The 20,352-nt window shown below is 41.6% G+C and overlaps 1 protein-coding gene across 1 annotated transcript in view; it reads right to left on the bottom strand.

Annotated features, from left to right (window-relative positions):
* Positions 1 to 548: 548 nt before the first annotated feature.
* TFEC (transcription factor EC) overlaps positions 549 to 20,352 on the bottom strand; it is a 105,151-nt gene continuing 85,347 nt past the window's right edge. The window contains exons 6-8 of the mRNA XM_068401237.1: positions 17,789 to 17,864; positions 1,842 to 1,989; positions 549 to 929 (exon numbers count right to left, since the gene is read on the bottom strand). Of these exons, the coding sequence (XP_068257338.1) occupies positions 549 to 929; positions 1,842 to 1,989; positions 17,789 to 17,864 (605 nt within the window). The remainder of the gene's footprint in view (positions 930 to 1,841; positions 1,990 to 17,788; positions 17,865 to 20,352) is intronic.

Here is a 20,352-nt window from a genome sequence, read left to right as displayed (position 1 = left end):
GTTTAAATTTCATGCTCACTTCACACATGTGAAAGCATTACCATCTGTTTCTTCAAATTTTAAAACCTGCAACGTCTCTACAGTTCCCAGCTTAAATAGTTCCCTGTTGCTTCACATTGTGTAGAATTTTTATTTATATATAAAAAAAGAAATTAACAAATGACTAAAACTCATGTTTATAGCAGAGAAAAGTGAATGCAGATTGAAGAGAGAGTTTGAACACACTTTTCTAACATGGGTATTCCTTTTGTGATAACCATTTTCATAGTGCTGTAAAAAGTCATGGAATGACAGTAAAAACATCCCAGTGAAGAAAGATTTGTGCAAATGTCAGCTGTGAAGAGAGGGTATGAATATGGGACAAAGCGATATGAGCTCATGTCCATCTCATTTTCCTGTGAAGTAAGGGCTGATTTAAAGCCTTGTCATGTAACTTATCTTCACAGTGGCTCTCCTTATTCGTATTTAAAATAAGAACAAACACCATGCTTACGTTCAACTCGGTCTTTTAGCAAGCGGTCTAGAGAAGTGTGAGGCCCTTTCTGCTTTTATAAATCATCTCCATCATCTGTGCTAAAGCTGCTTCTCCTGCTGCTCTCCTTCGATGCGGCTGGGGACGTGGAAGACAAGAGTGGGTCTGTTCCAAATGGCGACACCGTGTCATCCAGTAAAATTTCCTCTAGCCGTTGCTCTTCTTTTAAAGCTGCGCTGAAGGACAAATCCGTGAAGTGTGAAAGTGGGTCAGAAAAGGCTGTAGATCCATCGCAAACATCAGAATTTGGTCCATGTGCCAGAGGTATTTGTTGAGAGTAGTCTACAGAGTTCTCCTCTGGATAAGACTGTTGCTTGATGACCTGTGCAGCTAAATCAACAGCACTGAGTGAAGACATGACTGGAAGGCCGTGTGCACGTGCCTGGATCTCTAGTTCCTAATATTTCAAACAAAAACAATTAGATAATGACTTTAAAAGACAAAACGCTTTCTTCAGAATTATTGCAATAAGTATACAGATCATACGTGCGAATTAATTATAACTTTTATCCAGTTGTGAGACTATGTTTTAAGATATGAAATTGTTAATCTATGAAAATTTGCCACTCGAGTGTTTTTCTTTTTATTTCTCCTCCTGTCATTAAGCAACTGGCCTATGGGAACATAAGAGGTAGGACAGCCTCTCTGAAACCATTATGTACTGAACCCAATAAAGGTGACAGAAAAATGTTGCAACTTTCTAGTTTGTTAGCCACTGCTATCCAGAGAAACAGAAGATACTTTACTTGATTATGCTTACGATATACACATATACGTCTAAATCACCATATATAAGATGATTGATTTTATGTCTGTCTGTTTATCTCATCTTCTATATTCAAATCTTGCATTTCAAGTCATGCAGGGCCATATTCTGCTGCTTCATGTCACAAGCAGATGTAACATGGCACACTGTACCCAAGGAAGTGTAACGTGTGAAATGATTACAAAGGGAAAATGAAAATACTGAAGGGAATTTTGTGTCCAACATGGATTTTGGTTGCAGGGAATATACTTTTTTGCTTCCTTTTTTTGTCTTTCTCTGACTCTAATACGTACATAAGGAAACTGTTTGTACAAATACTTTATTAACTTTCCGTGTATTACTTTACGTAAGGTCTAATTATCAAAGGAATTTCCTAGAAATCTAAAAAAATACCTCCTCCCCAATATACACAGCAATAAACAGAGAAAGCCAACTCATTTTTAATAAATGCCATTTGGGGAAAGATGATATAGATTAATAAAATTTGATGAGGGATAAGTACTGAGAAAGCTTTGTAGTTCATGACGATGCTCTTATACAAACCTGAATTCGGAGTAGAAGTCTTCTGTTAGCATGCTCTAATTTCTTCTGCCTGTGTTCTAATTCTCTGGCTCTCTGTTGTTCTTTTTGTAGCCACTTGATGTACTCCACTGATGCTTTTAAAATAGTTCCTTTGTTCCAGCGCATATCACTGCAGAATGTAGAGATAACCTTTTCACAATTGTGCATGTCAGCAGAATTCATAAGAACTTGCAAAATCTTTTACATTAATATGAAATAATGATTTACATGACTATTATTCACTCTTAGATATTATTGCTTCTGAATGGAAATTTTAATAGAATAGTTAAGAAGCCCTTATATAGTAAAATTAATCCCAGAATGAAAATAAGTGTCAAAAGAAAGTAATAAAGTGACTTTTTGTGGGAGAGCTAAATGCAATATCATGATTCTACCATTACAGTTTTTATATTTTTAGTGAAAATTGCTTTTATTATTAACTCTAAGATTAAAATCTATGTGCAGTATTTCTGCATTAATGAACTAGGAAATATACATTACTGAGGACTTAAGCCTAAATTTTTAAAGATCTTTTTGAATATACTACTCCTTTTACCTGACTTACTAATGAGGTTGCTTTTATGCTTGTTGAGAAAAAAATGGTCTGTGCTGAATGCCATTCCTAATTGTTGACAGTCCAGACAAATCACACTTTGGTAACCATAATGGCTATGGAATGACAAAAATCTTGTTCAAAAATCTTGAAACAATATAAACCAAGTTAAAATCCACAGCTACATGCAGACCCCAACTCAAAATAAAAGCCTTGCAAAAAAATAAGATTAAACTTATCCATCATTCAGGAAATCACAGTTCAACTTCCAGCTTACAAGCAGTCCTACTAACAATACACTTGTTCAAATGCATCTGTTCAAGGACTTTCATGTATCCCTTTATCAACTTCCCATGTATTCCTTTGTGTAAGGTCCTGGAGGCCTTGGAACAACAATGAAATTTGTTGAAAATGTTTAATTTCTAACAAAGTTCAGTATTTTATGATACAGGATGGGCCCGCTACACTAAATATACAGACAGAAAGGTTTATCCAAACTATCCACTTCAGTGCAAGATGGCTTAGACCGAACAGAAGATTGGCAGAGGTTCTGGTCCTAAGCAACCTGAGAAGGAAAAAGCTATTTGAAACAGTAAGAATCTGAGGTTGGGAGTGGCAAGTAACCACCTTAGTGCATTTTTTTTTGTACCTATTCCAAATACATATACTTATATGCTGGCATTTATAGAGTCAAAAAGAAATATAAATTATACTCCAGTCAATCATCACTTTCTATTATTCCTTGGTTGCTTTAGTTAATGAGACTTGCTCTTACACACATACTCACCTATGATGAGTAAAACTGATGTGGAGTGGATTTATTGCAGAAGTGTCTATGCTTTACATTCAGCCTGTCAAAGTAAGTGCTAAGGAACCTTGCACCTTTACCTCAAGGATAAGCACCCTTAGAGACTTCCAGCAAGGCAGTTGTCTTTCTACTGAATGTGCAGGGCAAAAGCCAGGCAGGTACAGGATTTAGGGACCCTGACCACCTGGCCTTTCCTGATGCACTGTACTGGGGATAGAATCTGATGGAGTTGATCACAGAATCACAGAATGTTAGGGATTGGAAGGGACCTCGAAAGATCATCTAGTCCAATCCCCCTGCCGGAGCAGGATTGCCTAGACCATATCACACAGGAACGCGTCCAGGCAGGTTTTGAATGTCTCCAGAAAAGGAGACTCCACAACCTCTCTGGGCAGCCTGTTCCAGTGTTCAGTCACCCTCATCGTAAAGAAGTTTTTCCTCATATTTAAGTGGAACCTCCTGTGTTCCAGCTTGCACCCGTTGCCCCTTGTCCTGTCAAGGGATGTCACTGAGAAGAGCCTGGCTCCATCCTCATGACTCTTGCCCTTTACATATTTATAAACATTAATGAGGTCACCCCTCAGTCTCCTCTTCTCCAAGCTAAAGAGACCCAGCTCCCTCAGCCTCTCCTCATAAGGGAGATGTTCCACTCCCTTAATCATCTTCGTGGCTCTGCGCTGGACTCTCTCTAGCAGTTCCCTGTCCTTCTTGAACTGAGGGGCCCAGAACTGGACACAATACTCCAGATGCGGCCTCACCAGGACAGAGTAGAGGGGGAGGAGAACCTCTCTCGACCTGCTAACCACACCCCTTCTAATACATCCCAGGATGCCATTGGCCTTCTTGGCCACAAGGGCACATTGCTGGCTCATGGTCATCCTGCTGTCCACTAGGACCCCCAGGTCCCTTTCCCCTACGCTGATCTCCAACAGCTCTGCCCCCAACTTGTACTGGTACATGGGGTTGTTCTTGCCCAGATGCAGGACTCTACACTTGCCCTTGTTATATTTCATTAAATTTCTCCCCGCCCAACTCTCCAGCCTGTCCAGGTCTCTCTGATTGGCTGCGCAGCCTTCCGGCACATCAGCCACTCCTCCCAGTTTTGTGTCATCAGCGAACTTGCTGACAGCGCACTCTAATCCCTCATCCAAGTCATTAATGAATATATTGAATAGTACTGGTCCCAGTACCGACCCTTGAGGGACTCCGCTAGACACAGGCCTCCAACTGGACTCTGTCCCACTGACCACCACTCTCTGGCTTCTTTCCTTCAGCCAGTTCACAGTCCACCTCACTACCCGATCATCCAGACCACACTTCCTCAGTTTAGCTGCGAGGATGCTGTGGGAGACCGTGTCAAACGCTTTACTGAAATCAAGATAGACCACATCCACAGCTTTACCATCATCTATCCACCGGGTTACATCCTCATAAAAGGCTATCAAGTTGGTTAAGCATGACTTCCCCTTGGTGAATCCATGCTGAGTGCCCCTAATGATCCCCCTATCCTTGATGTTAGCTTTAAAGATGTTCAGAAGAATACACAAAATTGTTTGTGATAAAGCATCACAGTGTTTAACCATATCCTAGAATTTAGATCATTTGCTAGAGATTTGAGAGAACAATCTTTTTGATTAGAGAGGGCTCAAATTCACGTCTCTGTCCTCTCTGGGCAGCACAAAAACCACGGGACTCCAACACACTGGGACCTCCCCTTGTCTCAGTGATGAGGGCCAGGAATGCACAGCTTTTGGGATTAGAAGGTGAGAAGGTCAGAGAGAAAATAATTATTGTCTCAGACCCTGCTGTCTACAAAGCCAAAACATCAGAGGCTGCTTGCTGAAGTGGGTATGTATTTTCATTTAGACTATCCCTTGCTGAAAAACCTAAAGCAGAGGTGGGAGTGGGAGCCAAGGGCAGAACTTGTCTCCCTCATGACAGCTGAATCATCTCTTGGCAGTCCCTCTGCCTTCTCCTTCTTCTCCCTGTACTTCTTGCCCAGATGGGAGGACAGAAATTTTCCTGCCACTATCCCATGGACTCCATCCTAGGAGAGGACTTTCTCCTCGCATGTGGGATACCTATGTTCAAACTGTAAAGGCTAAGGAAGTTTTTAGTACACGTGATGCTTATTTTCTGGACAAATCTTTGACACCATCACCACATTATAATCTTTTTTTTTTCTACAGATGTCTTTGGAAAGTTAGGTAAAATACTGAGAGGTACCTATTTACACCTGAATTGCAGTGGAGTTTGAAAGGCAGCGAGCTGCCTGTCTGTCTACACCAGAGCACTCCTGAATAAATAGGAGCAGACAAAGTTAGGAGGACAACAATATTTCAAACAGGGAATCTCCACTGCCATCTCAGATATGAACTATATGTTCTGTATATAACTCAGAATTACAGTAGGTTTTTGTTTAATTTCAGGTGAAAATTACTGATTTAGGACATTTTCATGGCAACTTTGAAAAGCGCTACAGTAATAAGAATATCTATAGCATCAACTCTGGAGAAACACAGTCTGCCTAGGCAAGGGGGGTCAGCTCCTCCTAACATGTAATTAAGACAAAATTAAGCCAGTTTTGGACTGATGGTCTGAACATAAAAATGTAGCACTATGAAATTAGAAATTTATCCATAGCTGGCAAAATGGAAATAATTAAGACTTGTAACAGCAGGAGAAAAATATGCATATGTCACATATTTGGCAAATATTTCATAGTAAATTCACAAATAATTTCATGTCAGTTATAAAATCTTATGAATTCAAAATCAAATTCAGACAAAAATATTTTTGGTTAATTTTTCTGATTGACATGTGAATAAGCCGTATGTTCATGACTGTATTTGGAATATTTTTGTGATATAATTCATTCATGTTACATATAATTGACAACCTTAGTGATATTGCTTACTTTCAGTTCATGTTGCCTTGATAGTCTGAATTTTTTTGTATATGGTAATGACATTTCTTCTCATAGATTGAAATAAATCTTCACTGGAGGGCTAATTTCTGGATTCAAACTGCCAGTGAGATGGATCTGGACAGCTTTTGCATGAGATACATATGTCTAGATATCTCTTGTGGTAATACAAATTTGAGAGGCAAAACTATCATGGAGATCTAGGACAAAAATGTTGTGGTATTATCATTTAAGAGACAACTGTGTAGAGGTTTGGTTGAGTGAGAAGGGGCACGATCCTGTGTCAGTCACCGAGCAGTCTGAGCAACCCAGGCTTTGAGCAAGGGTTAAGCCCAGAGCTAGCGACCTTGAACTCCCCTTGCACGGAGCAGAACAAAGAACCCCGTGGTGCCTGCTTCGCGGGAAGCAAAACTACATCCGGGAGGGGAGGGGGCGGTCACGGCTCTGAATATGTAAACCTATGGACCAATCACAAGTGCGATCGGGGCGCGCGATTAACATATGCATAGTCTATATAACCACTGCTTTCTTTGTTAATAAACGAGAAGCTTCCATACTCACATTGAGATCGTGAAGTTTACTCCAGACCGTTCCCCAGCACCTGCGAGCGCGCCTCCCCCGGTTTTCCCCGTACTACAACTGGTAGCAGAGGATGGTTCCCTTCGGCGTGCTCTCTCCGAGACTGCGGTAAGCAGCGAAAAGGAGGTGTTGGGAAAAAGACGGCTGGGAGCGGTGCTGTTCGGGTTCAAGAAAGGGCAGAACAGACACTGGAAGGGTTGGCCACCCAGCTCCCAGGGTTCAGGTGCTGTTCGGGTCAAAAGGGCAGAGCAGACACTGGAAAAAGGGCAGCCATGGAAATAGAGGCTGCAGTCGTGCTGATTGCATATATCTTCTCTAAGAGAAGGAGCAAGACAGCGGAGAAACAGCTAATTAAGCTGATAAAGTTGGGCCAGCGCTGGGGACATTTTAAAGACACAGCGCTTGTATTTTCTGTGGAGGAATGGAAAGAAGTGGGAGACATTATGTGGGAAAAGACTGTTGAGAGGGACCCCGAGGAAGAAGAAATTTAGGAGGTGCGTGAACTCTGGCAAAACGTGATAGAGACTTTAAAAAATATGAGGGCAGAAGGAGAGGTCACCCGCGCGGCTGCTGAGATGCGGCCGGCGCCGCCGGAGCCCACCCCCCCCCGCTAAAACAGAGAAACCTGGGGTTCTGGCTCGTTTCTTCGGGTTACCGGCGGTTAAGGGCATGTCGGCAAACATAAAGCCATCCGTGGCTGAGGTCCGTACGGCGGTAGAAGCGGCGAGCTCCTGGGAGAAATGGCGCGGTAAGAATTTAGAGGAGGAGGCTGCAAACAAAGAACCACGTGGCGCTCCTAGGACCGCGTGGCAAGGCGAGCGGAAACAGGAGGGGGAGGGGTGGTCAGCCCCTCCAGACGCTGCGCGGCTGGCCGGCGGAGAGGCGGGCGGGCTCATCCCCTCTGCGCCGCCGGAGTACCCGCCCCTTCCGCCCTCGCCCTGTCAATCAAGATCCACACCACCTGACCGTGGGAACCTAGAAACGGATGTCACGAGTCTCCTGCAACAGGTTTTGCGGGAATTGCAGGATTTAAAGGTACAGCGACCCGAATTAAGAGCATCCGCTCCTGGATTACAAAACAAAGACAACTCCAGGGATGCTCCGCTTCCACCTGCACCTAGGGCACCGAGGTGGAGTGGGGTGATTCGTGATGCCATATTAGAAGGACACTGGAGTACAGCAGCAAATCTAGGAGGAGTAGGAGCTTTTCCAGTGCTACAACAGAATGGAGTAGCTACTTGGGAACCACATGATTGGAAAATTCTCCAACAAGCAAAAGCTGCAGTTACCCAGTATGGAGTAAAATCAGATGCTACAAGGAATATAGTCTCCTGGATTTTTTCTGCGGATCTTTTATGCCCGCATGACTCCCGAAATTTAATGAAACTGTTGCTGACACCTACTCAATTCCTTTTGTGGGGTTCAGAATGGGCACAACGAGCAGCCAATGAAGCTGCACGGAGAATGAACGATCCAAATGATCCTTTACATGGAGTTACTATGGATATTCTCACAGGACAAGGAGCTTATTCTACGGTGCAAGCACAGTTACAGTTACCAGCAGTAGTACTACAAAAATCTGCACAGCTTGCATTTGAAGCATTCCAAGCCTTGCCTGGCTCCGCGATCCCGTCATTCGGATCGGTGGTTCAAGGAGCTACGGAAAAATATGAGAACTTTATTAATAGACTATGGGAAGCCGTAATGAATCATCCTGATCTTGATGAGGATAACAGGCAGCAGATGTTAAAGATCCTGGCTTTTGATAACGCAAACAGACAAACTAAACAGTTGCTCGCTAGCTTACCTAAAGGTGCAGGAGTGGAAGAAATGGTGAAGCGAGTCGAACGTGCTGATATGCAGAGAGCTAACAATACCGTTGCTGCTGCTGTGCAAAGTGCTGTTAAGGAGGTGGTTCAACCTTTGGCAGCGCTGGTACAACAAAAAGGGACACAACGACCAACGCGAGCGGGACAATCCTTTCAAGTAAATTGCTATCGATGTGGAGAGAACGGACATGTCAGAAAAGATTGCCGAGCTGCTGTCTGGTGTGATACCTGCCAGAGGAATAATCATTCAACTAAGGCGTGTCAGGGAAACTTCCAAAGGAGCGCGGAGAGGGGCCGCGTGAGGAAACAAGTCAACCCATCATACGAACCAAAGGTTTTTTACAACAGCACCAACCAGCAACCCGAGGAAGCCTGGGGTTCGACGTGGAAATTACAGTAGATGTCACCTTGCGAAGTCAAGAAGTACAGAAGGTCCCTACTAATGTACAGGGTCCGCTAAGCGGGGATTTCGATCCCATGGGAGGACTTCTGTTAGGACGATCTTCTGCTGGTATAAAAGGACTTATAATACTTCCAGGAATCATAGATGCAGACTATACCGGGATCGTATATATTATGATGTATACGCTTAATCCACCTATGTTTGTGCCAAAAGGTAGTCGAGTTGGACAAATAATCCCCCTTTCTGCCTATCAACAAGGTGCTAATACGACTACCTACCGTGGAGATCGTGGATTTGGCTCCACAGGACCAGCGGTATGTTTTACCACGAGAATGGACAACAGACCAAATATGTCAATCACAATGTCTCAGAACAACACTCGTATAAAGGTACAGGCCTTGTTGGATACAGGTGCCGATGTCACCATTGTCAGTCGACGCATCTGGCCAAGTAATTGGACACTAGAAACACCTGATTCACACATTGCTGGCGTTGGCGGGAATTCTATGACAGCTGTTAGTCATCACCCTGTGACCTTACTCTTTCCAGAGGGACAGCGTGTAACTTTGAAAGTTTATGTCTTGTCCTTGCCTGGGGTTTTGGAAGCACTCATAGGGCGAGATGTTTTAAGTCAGATTGGTGCGGTTCTTACAACCACCCATTTTTGATAATGGCCGCTGGAGAGCAGTCGCCCAATCCACCCTTGACTTGGTTATCAGATGAGCCTGTGTGGGTTGACCAGTGGCCTATGACTGAAGAGCGACTGCAGATTACTAAGGGACTGGTGGAGGAACAGTTAAAAGCAGGACATATCAAACCCTCAGTTAGTCCTTGGAATACACCCATTTTTGTCATCCCTAAGAAAAGTGGAAAGTGGAGATTATTACATGATTTACGGAAAATTAATGAGCAAATGCAAGCAATGGGAGCATTGCAACCAGGTATTCCATCACCTAACATGTTACCAGCAGGATGGCATATATTGATTGTAGACTTGAAGGACTGTTTTTTCACCATATCTTTACATCCTCAGGACACCATGAGGTTTGCCTTTTCTGTTCCTGTTATCAACAAAGCGGAACCAGCTCAAAGGTATGAATGGGTAGTTCTACCGCAGGGCATGAAAAATTCACCTACGTTATGTCAGCTTTATGTGGCATGGGCACTGAAACCATTGCGCCAGCTATGGCCACAGACTATCATCTATCATTATATGGATGATATTTTGTTATGTCAGGCTGATCCTTTTTCAGAAGAAAGTCTCCACAAACTAACAACAACGTTGGCGGAGAAAGGTCTCGTGATTGCACCAGAAAAGATTCAACGAACTGATCCCTGGAAATACTTAGGATGGACAATTTCGGATGCTCAAATCCGGCCTCAAAAGGTGGAGCTACATACAGATTTGAAGAACCTGAAGGATGTACAAACACTTCTCGGAGATATTCAGTGGGTCCGTAACTGTGTCGGTATCTCGAATACCGAGATTGCCCCCCTCACCGAACTGCTGCGACGATCACACCCTGCTGACACCATACAGCTGTCTGAGACTCAACAAAGCGCGTTGCGGTCAATCATCGCCAAATTACAAACTGCTTGGTTGTCGCGACGCATTCGTGAACTACCTGTGTCTCTGCTTGTAATTAACAGTGAAAATATGGTTTGTGGTGTCATTTGTCAGTGGCAAAACAAAAAGGGGGAACTCCCCCAGGGCTACAACCAATGCCACTACAAATGCCATGATAAAGATGAAGCTTTTTGGGTGTTGGAATGGGTATTTCTTAGTGTACAACCAAAGACAAGCATACAGACTAGACCAGAAGCCATAGGGGAACTAGTGAGAAAGGGTAGATCTAGGATTGTAGAATTAACAGGACTGGATCCAGCTGACATTAGTATTCCTGTTAATGCTGTAGACCTAGAATGGTGGTTCCGTAATTCTCGACCCATTCAGGAGGCTTTTTTGGGGTACGAAGGAAGAGTCCATTCACAGCAACCGAAAGGTAAATTATGGCAGATATTACAGAAAAATCAATGGATAGAAAAATCTAAAGTACAGAAAACACCAGTAGTGGAAGGGTTAACGGTCTATACAGATGCGGGAAAGAAACAGCGCAAAGCGGTGTGTGTGTGGCAGGAAAAAGGGAATTGGGTACACCACATGCTGTATGGTCAGACCGATGATACCTTACAGACTCTGGAACTATCTGCCGTAGGCTGGGCCTTGACAAATTGGCTGGATGGGGCTATAAATATAGTCACAGATTCTATGTACGTAGCAGGTGTCATCCCACGATTGGAGGAGGCATTGCTCCGAAACACACAAAATCCCAGCCTTGGGCAGTTATTCTTGCAATTACGGTCTATTATGCGACAACGCAGTGTGCCTTGTTGCATAATACATGTGCGGAGTCATCAATGGGATCTTGGTCTGGGGAAGGGCAATCAGGTGGCAGACTCTCTAGTTAGCCCTGCTTGCCATATTCCTCCTTTAGACAAATTTCAACAAGCTAGACAAAGTCATGAGCATTTCCATCAAAATGCAAAAGGAATACAGAGACAATTTGGAATAACAGAAAATGAAGCAAAATCTATTGTTCAAGCATGTCCGAGGTGTGGGGCTCAGGGACCAGGCATTGGTATTGGTGTAAACCCGAAGGGCTTGGCAGTACTTGAGCTATGGCAAATGGATGTAACACATATTCCACAGTTTGGGAGACAAAAATATGTACATGTCACAGTAGATACCTTCTCGAGGTTAATCTGGGCATCTGCAATGTCTGGAGAAAAGGCGCAACAGGTTTGTAAACATTTGTTGGCGTGTTTTACCGTTATGAGGGTGCCAGAACAGATCAAAACAGATAATGGGCCAGCATACACCAGCCAAAAATTTCGTGTATTTTTAACACGCTGGGGAGTGAAACATGTTACTGGTATACCACACTCCCCGACAGGTCAAGGGATCATCGAACACACCCATAGAACCATAAAGGAATATTTAAGGAGACAGAAGGAGGTAGATACTGATCCAACATCGCGGTTGCATAAAGTGTTGTTTACTTTGAATTTTCTGTGTTTAACAGGGGACCGAGAAGAACCACCGGTTGTTGTACATCACCAGCAGTTGAAATTTAATAACAACACCATTATACCTCAGTTACAGGTTATTTATCGGGAACCTGCTACAGGGGAGTGGAAAGGACCGGTGCCAGTGATCCTTAGTGGCCGGGGATATATGTGCGTGGCCACTGACCAGGGACCACTTTGGGTGCCGAGCCGATCAGTAAAACCACACCTCCCCGAGAAATCGGATGGGTGATGGAACTGGTAAAAATGGTTCTTACAGGAGTTCATGGGATTGCAGTTATATTGTTAATGTTACCATGTTTATTTTCTTGTTTGCAGAAAGCGTTAATGAAACTTGTGAATCAGGCCTGGCTTGCTCACAAACAAGAAGGGGGAATTGTAGAGGTTTGGTTGAGTGAGAAGGGGCACGATCCTGTGTCAGTCACCGAGCAGTCTGAGCAACCCAGGCTTTGAGCAAGGGTTAAGCCCAGAGCTAGCGACCTTGAACTCCCCTTGCACGGAGCAGAACAAAGAACCCCGTGGTGCCTGCTTTGCGGGAAGCAAAACTACATCCGGGAGGGGAGGGGGCGGTCACGGCTCTGAATATGTAAACCTATGGACCAATCACAAGTGCGATCGGGGCGCGCGATTAACATATGCATAGTCTATATAACCACTGCTTTCTTTGTTAATAAACGAGAAGCTTCCATACTCACATTGAGATCGTGAAGTTTACTCCAGACCGTTCCCCAGCACCTGCGAGCACGCCTCCCCCGGTTTTCCCCGTACTACACAACTGTTATTTTATGTGTATGTGTGTCTGTGCATGTGCATGTGTCCCATGTCTTCTACATCTCTACTCATATATGCATATACCGGTTGGTGTCTTATTAAATGGGGAATATTGAAGTTAAACCTTTCAATGTCTAAAGGCAACACAGCAAAGGATCAGCTGGTGACCTTAGAAGTCAACGTCTTTCACTCCATGTCTCTCTATTTATACCAGGAGCAAAAGAAAATGCTGAAGATGTCTGTGCTTGTTCTGCAATTGCAGACACTCTCCATTCGCTCTAGCCCATAGCACCATACAACAGTCACAGGACAGTGCTACAGAGAGACAGAGGCTCTATGCAGATGTGCAGGGTTGGAAGAGCAGCAATATAACTAGTGAGGATGAAGGCAAATGGGGGGGAATAAAATGGGGGAGGTACCTGCATAGCAATAGTCTGCAATGCATCTAGCTCTGCTTAGCAGGCAGGCAAGCAGATTCATCTATGATGGGAAGAAAAAAACACCTCAGCATCTGAAGATAGGTTAAATCCAAGCACAGCAAGTGTATACGAGGAATTTAGAAATTCTCTAATCAGTTATTGGTTTTCTGTTATTTCTCTGAAAGTGCTAAATTCTAAATTGGGCTCAAATAAAGTTACCTGAGGAATGATAAAAGTGGCATGAGGAAATGGTAGTTTTTTGCTTTTTACATATTTCTATATTGTGCTTGCTCAGTATATAATAGAGATAAAATTTGAAATGACAAGGCCTACAAACCCATCTGAGAACCTTTAAATACTGAGCAGCCACTGGCAGTTATTAGTCATTTTATTGGAAACTATTGTATAAAAACAGACAAAACAGTTGATTCATAACTGTCTTTAACCTACAAAGTTAGATATAGATCAACTAGTCTTTGCACATGGCAGGAATCCTTTTTTTCATTTTACTCTTTCACTATCTACTAATTCCTTCCTTTTTTTTTCCTTATTCTTCATTTTTATTGTATGTATGTAAGGCTCCACCCTGTAAATACTGAAACACATGGGAAACTACATGTGAAAGAAGTCTGTTGAAAGCAGTAAGAAGTTTTGCAGGTCTGGTCATCAGCAATGACCTTTGCAAAGGAGGATAGTGTCTTTGTCTCTGTGTGCATGTGGTACAATAATTTGAAATTTTTAGCAAGCTACGTATATGTTATCTAGTTTAATTAAGAGATGTCTACAACACTTAACATGATTTGCATGGAAAAGTAGCAAATAAGTAAAAAACACATTATGTTTTATTAGTCTCTGAACCCTAGCTCCTCCTAACTTTACCAGCTGAATCTCTCTACAAATCTCAAATGCCCAGACCAAAATGCATAACTCTCACCTAAGAGAGTTTCTCATTTAGGAGAAAAGAAACATAGCCATGAGACTGATCTTCAGCTCATTTCCATTAAGGTAACTTTGTTGAAGTCAAAGGAGCTTCACTAGTTTACACAAGTTGAACTCCCGGAGGAAGGACAAGAGCATCTGATAATCTAAGATGAAAACTAATTAACAAAAACAGAGTTTGGGAGAGGGTCATAGTCACAGAGTTTGCCAGCCACAGAGCCATTACTATTAAAAAATACATTTGTGAAGTTGAAGCTATGTTTGCAGACCATTTCTTTCCCTATTTCTGACAAATCAGCTGTAAACTATGATCGCTCAAAGAAATACTTTGAAGGACTTTGCACTTGTTTTGGTGACCTGCACGATTATAAAGTGTGTTCTCCTGAAAGAGGCAGCAAGCTTCCATTTTATAACAGCATGAGCGTGTGTAAGCTTTTCCTTTACAAGAAGCGTGGCCGTGCTGACTGCTAGTGGGTCTGTCCCCAGACAACAGAGAGAAGGTCAGGCACAGGCAGATGCAGAGGGGAGAGAGTGGGAGCAACTCACTACTGCCCAAATCCTCAGTGGTTCTCTTGACATCCCAGTTATGTAAAATGACTATAATTCTTAGAGATTTTTTTCTTCTTACTACTTCTGACAATTCTAGTCTGGCTACCATAAAATAGTTCTTGCATAGGCATTTCCAAACTCTATCACAATGTGAAGCCCTGTTAAGCACCTAAAAGGTGGATTCTGAAAGGCTGAACACAAAGGAACCATGAATGTAAAGGTAGGTATATTTAAAAGAGCAGGTTATGAGTTTTTCAACAAAATACAACTGAGTATTTGGGGCCTTTTTTAATTTCATTTTTGAATTATTCTGTATAACTGTTTTGCATTTCTGAATCATTTGGATAACTATGCATTGAAAATTAAACAAAAGAGCCCAAGTCCTTTGCAACTTATCTCCATTTTCTGACGCTGATTAAGAGAACTGAAAACACCCATTCATTTAAGCGATATAATCCACACTTTTCATCATTAAATTAAAAAAAAGTGAAAAGAATAGGGGTTTAAGCCAGTCAAAAGAAAGTCCCTGCGGAATCTCTGCAGGAGCCAAACAAGTTCACTACATAACCAACAAAACAAAAGTGAAATAAAAACCCCACACAACACTTCTAAGAAATATAAATCATAAAAGGTTTCCAAATAGCATCAAAAATGTCCTTTTCTGTTCCCGAGTCTGAATGTAATCTTCTTAAAGCAAGCCATCTGGGACAGGCATGCTAACCACTATGGCTTGGTTATAGTAGTATTTGCTCTTCAATGCAAAGGCTGATTTGCTTCACTGTCATTAGTCCAAGCATCAGTAAAGTTTCTTCTTTTATAGCTAAGTTCCCACTATAAGGAGAATCTTCTAAAATCAATATGAGAGGTGAAAATGCTATGTGTGATAAAATGTTACAGATAAAGTATTGTAAGAGATGGATGATACATCTCTTTTTTTCAAAGAAGGGGGCAGATTGGGGGCACAGTAAGGTGTTATGAAGGGAAAAGCAAGAACTGAAAGAGAGGGTAAGGACACTGAGTTATGATTTGGCAACACAGGACCATACCAGAAAGAAATCATAGTTTTGATCTGCTCAGCCAGCAAAACAACATGGTCAAATTAATGTATTTCCATCTACAAATATAAAAAAAAATATGTTTACACTTCTTTGGATTAATTTCACCTGCCACCAAGCTATAGCAAAGTTATGTTATAACATAGTTTTTCAAAAGCATCCCGAACCTTTTGATACCTCTTTTTTCTTAACAACAACTTGAAAGCTTTTAAATAGGCCTGTTTTCAAAAGGAGTACTGATTACCAGCCTTTTGAAGACAGCAGTCCTCAGAATGTGAGATACTTAAATTCATCACATGCTTTTGTAAACAGAAGCCATTTTGGGGCTGTCACACTCTTGAACTCAGTCATGGGTTTGCAGACTAAAACAAGAAAAGGCGATGTCTTCAGGATTTATACCTGAAACTTTTTCATCAGGCGACAACACTAAAATCTGTGGGTAAAATCCATCATCCACTTACTGGAGCAAAATTACAGTCCAGATAATTCATTTTATGAAGATCTTAAGTGATTGCTCAAGGTATTAATGTTCTGAGTAAGTTCATAAACTAAACCTGAATCCAGACCAAAACATGTAATTGAAACACCTCTGTAGGCAATCAAAAATGCAACTGGAATTTGTACCTCATGCCCATTTCCAATTGCAGTGTAACTTGCTTCCATTATTGCTTTATAGCTGCAAACCAACAGTGCCATCCACTGTTTTTCTGAGAAATCTTTCAATTATTTGCACAAGTGGTCTTGAATACTGAAAGATGCACCAGTAAAATTCAAACTCTTCTACTAGTCTGTGTTTGCAATGGATCACATGTGGCCAAAACTTCATTTAGGTACTTGAAGCGCTTCTTGTTTTAACTCAGTTGTAATACCTACTTGTGCATTAATAACAAGAATATGCCCATTTATCTAATCTTGGGTGGATGCTGTAAAAGGAGACGAGTTCGTGAATTCTCTAAAATGGATGCAGTATGTTAACTTTCTCTCTGGTGGTTTCACTCCAAGTGGCTTGTTATGTCAGCCTTGTACTTATGTAAGTCTCACACAGCTTTATATTGTCATAGAAATCCCTAATATAATCAAATGTTTCTTAGACCTAAAGAAAAAATAGGCTGAAATATCAATAGATGTTTTCATCTGAAGGATCATGCAGGTCTGTATTGACATGCAAATGATAAAGACAAAATCTGTATAATCAATTTTATGCAAGTCACAATCATGCTAGTGCATGGTCTTAAGGCTTCCCTTAGTGACAGGAGAAATCTAAAGCTAAAGTTCAGCATTAAATATCACACTGAATTGTTGTTGATAATCCTGCAATAGGCTTTCCTACCGAGGTGGCTTTTTTCATATTGATGATAAATACAAGTTTTAAGGGAATGCAGGTATAGGTAATGCAATATGCATTTTGTGTTACTGTAAGTATATGCATTAGTATAAAATGCTATTATTATAGCAATTATTATTTTTATCCTTTCATTTTAAGATTGTTGTTTTCCCTGCACTGAGTGGAGGACTTCTGAAACATGCTCAGTCTACAGATTTTAAGCTGATTCTTTTTTTTTTTAGGCGAAGGGCAGACAGTGGCAACGTGCATTTTGTTTTATCCCACTAGAGGGCCCATGGCAAGGGCTGAAAACATCACTCTGTCCTTCTCCAGAGACACCACACAATTGCTCCCAGGGACGGGCAGCTGGACTTTCTGTTGTTTGGCTTATCTTCTTTTGTCTTCTTTTTGGTTTTGTTTGGTTTTGGCTTTTCCCCTGATGTGGCAGTCTCTCTTAAACATCCTGGAATTGTTTTCATTTTATTACTCTTTCACAAAAATTTCCAAACAGAAACCAAAAATCTGTCAAAAGTGTGTTACTTTAACAGCCTGATCTGAGCCAGTGACCCGGCATGGAAGATTTGGTATCCCATTACTCAATCCTATAGCCAGTAGATGCAACTGTCTGGTTTTTTTTTCCTGTATTTACACTATAAACATTATTATAGGAAAGATTGTTGAACTCACGGATCATTAGACTTGGGGATGAGTGTGCCAAGCTCCTTGATTCGGTAATTAATATTATACCTTCTTCTTCTCTCAACTGTTAAAAAGAAACAGTTACTATTTTTATGGTGAAATATTCTTGGAGAAATTCAACATGAAACACTTTAATTAGTTAAAAACAAGATAGTCAATGTACAGAAAATTCCTTCCTTGAATAGAAGTCCCAACATGATCTCTTACCTGTCTCTGACTTGCTCTCAGGACAAACACCGTGATGAGTACCATCTCTGTATCTTACCCTACCTGTAGGTTTCTTCTTCATTTATAACTAGACTCCTAGAGAATTAAATAGTCACATACTGCCTAAACAAGAGCTAACATTTCTTTTTTTCTGATGTTTATGTATCCTTTCTTCACCCTGCTCCCACACAACAGAGTTTTCAGCTTAGTGGAGTTTTGATGATGACTTCAACAGGTACACAAGAAAACGCATCCAGCATTTCATATTTTGGCAGAACTCCTACTACAGATCACAGTTAGCAATGTCACTATCCCTTATCTACAGTTCTCAGCATTGCAAACCACAGAGAGGCCATAACTGCAACCATATCCCTTCACTGAAACAGAGAAAGATTGTGTCCCAGAAACACTTCATCCCCAGGACATCTGTTTCTTCAGTGATGAACAGCACAAGTGTGCTTACAATAACTTTTAAAACACACAGAAATGGAAGAAAAACATAATTTAAATAAGAAAAAAAAAATATTTTCTGTATTTAAATTTATGCTTCCCCTAAGATATGGCATCTTGGTTTACTTGTAATTTAGTTAGAAAGGAAAAAAGAGAAGATAAGCCTCTTAAAATTAGTTCCCCCTCTTTGTGCTCTCAATCCACTTTATCATTGCCCTGGTATCCAGACTGCAGTGTGTGACCCTTCTCTGCACAAAGAGTCACCTTTCGGCCTTCCATTTCACTAATTTAGAGAGAATTCTCCTCTGCTTCCTCACCAGTTTTTCTCCAGTTACTCTTACATGCAGAAACCTCACACTGTCTAGTAGATAGGCCCAAAGGACGTCTCATTGCTTTAGGGGATTTCTTGTATATAATTGTGACATAGAAAGTATATTCAGTGAGAACGTAATCCCATTGTGGCATTGCTAGCCATCGTAGTGATGTCAGGAGTGATGTTCTACTGGCATGAACAAGCACTTTTGTCCACTCCCTCCTCATTGTACTTTGATTCAATCCAAACCTCTTTGAAGGGACAGGATTCAGCTTTGGTCCGTCACTAGCATTGGATTGAGCTATTTCTTTCATCCCTTGCTTCTTGGAAGCCCTTACTTTCCAATGTGCTATGCCACTGTACTCTGTCAGACCAGACCTGGCCAGCCTAGAACACAGGCAGAATGGATACATGCTCCCCTCATCCATGTATGAAGATGTACACTTAAAGTTTAACGCCCTAAATTTGAATATAAGTACAAAAAGCCCAGCAGAGTTAAATTAGAACTGTGCAGCCAAGGGTGACCTAGTGGGTCTTCCTAGGCTGACTTCAACCTTCTCACAGTCATACAAGCATATCACTTTCAGTCTCATCCCCACCACACAGATCACTTTTAGTTCTTTACTTCTTCCAATACATAAAGGTGTTTTTTCTTTCTGTCTGTGTGAGGCTTTTAGGTTTGTGCAGCAGTCAGTTATTTCCTCCCTAGTTGATTCCAGCTCAGGGAACTCCCTAGGTGTTATTATTTACCCTGATGAAGTGCTCTGCCTTCATGAAACATATTGTCTTGTCTTACTCTCAATAGAAACAGGAATCTCACTTCACAGATTAAAGCATCTCAGGTTTTGTAGTCATGATTCACATATTCAGGAGACAGGGTTATAATCCTCTTGAGTGTACTGTTAAGCGACCCCTTGCATCCCATTGGCATGAATGTGCTGGATCTCGTAGAAGAAAGTGTACAGAAGCACACAGCAACTGAACAATTTAGAAGATATATTTCAGTTATGTTGGCAAAATAATGGCAGGGCAAACAGAGTCAAAGAATGTGTATTAACTATGCAGTCATATGGCATAATAACAGTGTAATTAATATTTACAGTGTGGAAAAGCTCTGCAAGACGACTCCTACCCACCACCTTTCCTAGTCCAGCAAAAACTCCCCATTCCTACACAAACAAGACAGGCAGCAGCTACACTGGCACTTCAGAGAAAATGTGCTACCAACAGGCCTAAAAATCTACACGATCTGTCTGTAACCCAGAAAAATGTACAGACAGAAATAAGGATGCCTTCTGGAAAGTCTAAGTAGCAGAAAGTTGTCCATAGTGGTTGCTAGCACATTGTACCAGTGGATGTATACTTCCAGGTACGTAATTTCATGCAAGTAAAGCTATAAATCCCTCTAAGATTACTTGAATAGCCAGAGAACAAAGACATAAATAGGAGAACAAAGATATAAATAGTGGCTATTAACTAATTACCAGTTCAGGTTTAAATTCATAACATCATGGAATATCTCAAGTTGGAAGGGGCTCATATGGATCACTGAGTCCAACTCCCAGACTATTTCTGCTGGAAA

This window comes from Nyctibius grandis, chromosome 5 (assembly GCF_013368605.1).
Source record: "Nyctibius grandis isolate bNycGra1 chromosome 5, bNycGra1.pri, whole genome shotgun sequence".
Taxonomy (NCBI): domain Eukaryota; kingdom Metazoa; phylum Chordata; class Aves; order Nyctibiiformes; family Nyctibiidae; genus Nyctibius; species Nyctibius grandis.
This window is presented reverse-complemented; position numbering and strand designations above follow the sequence as displayed.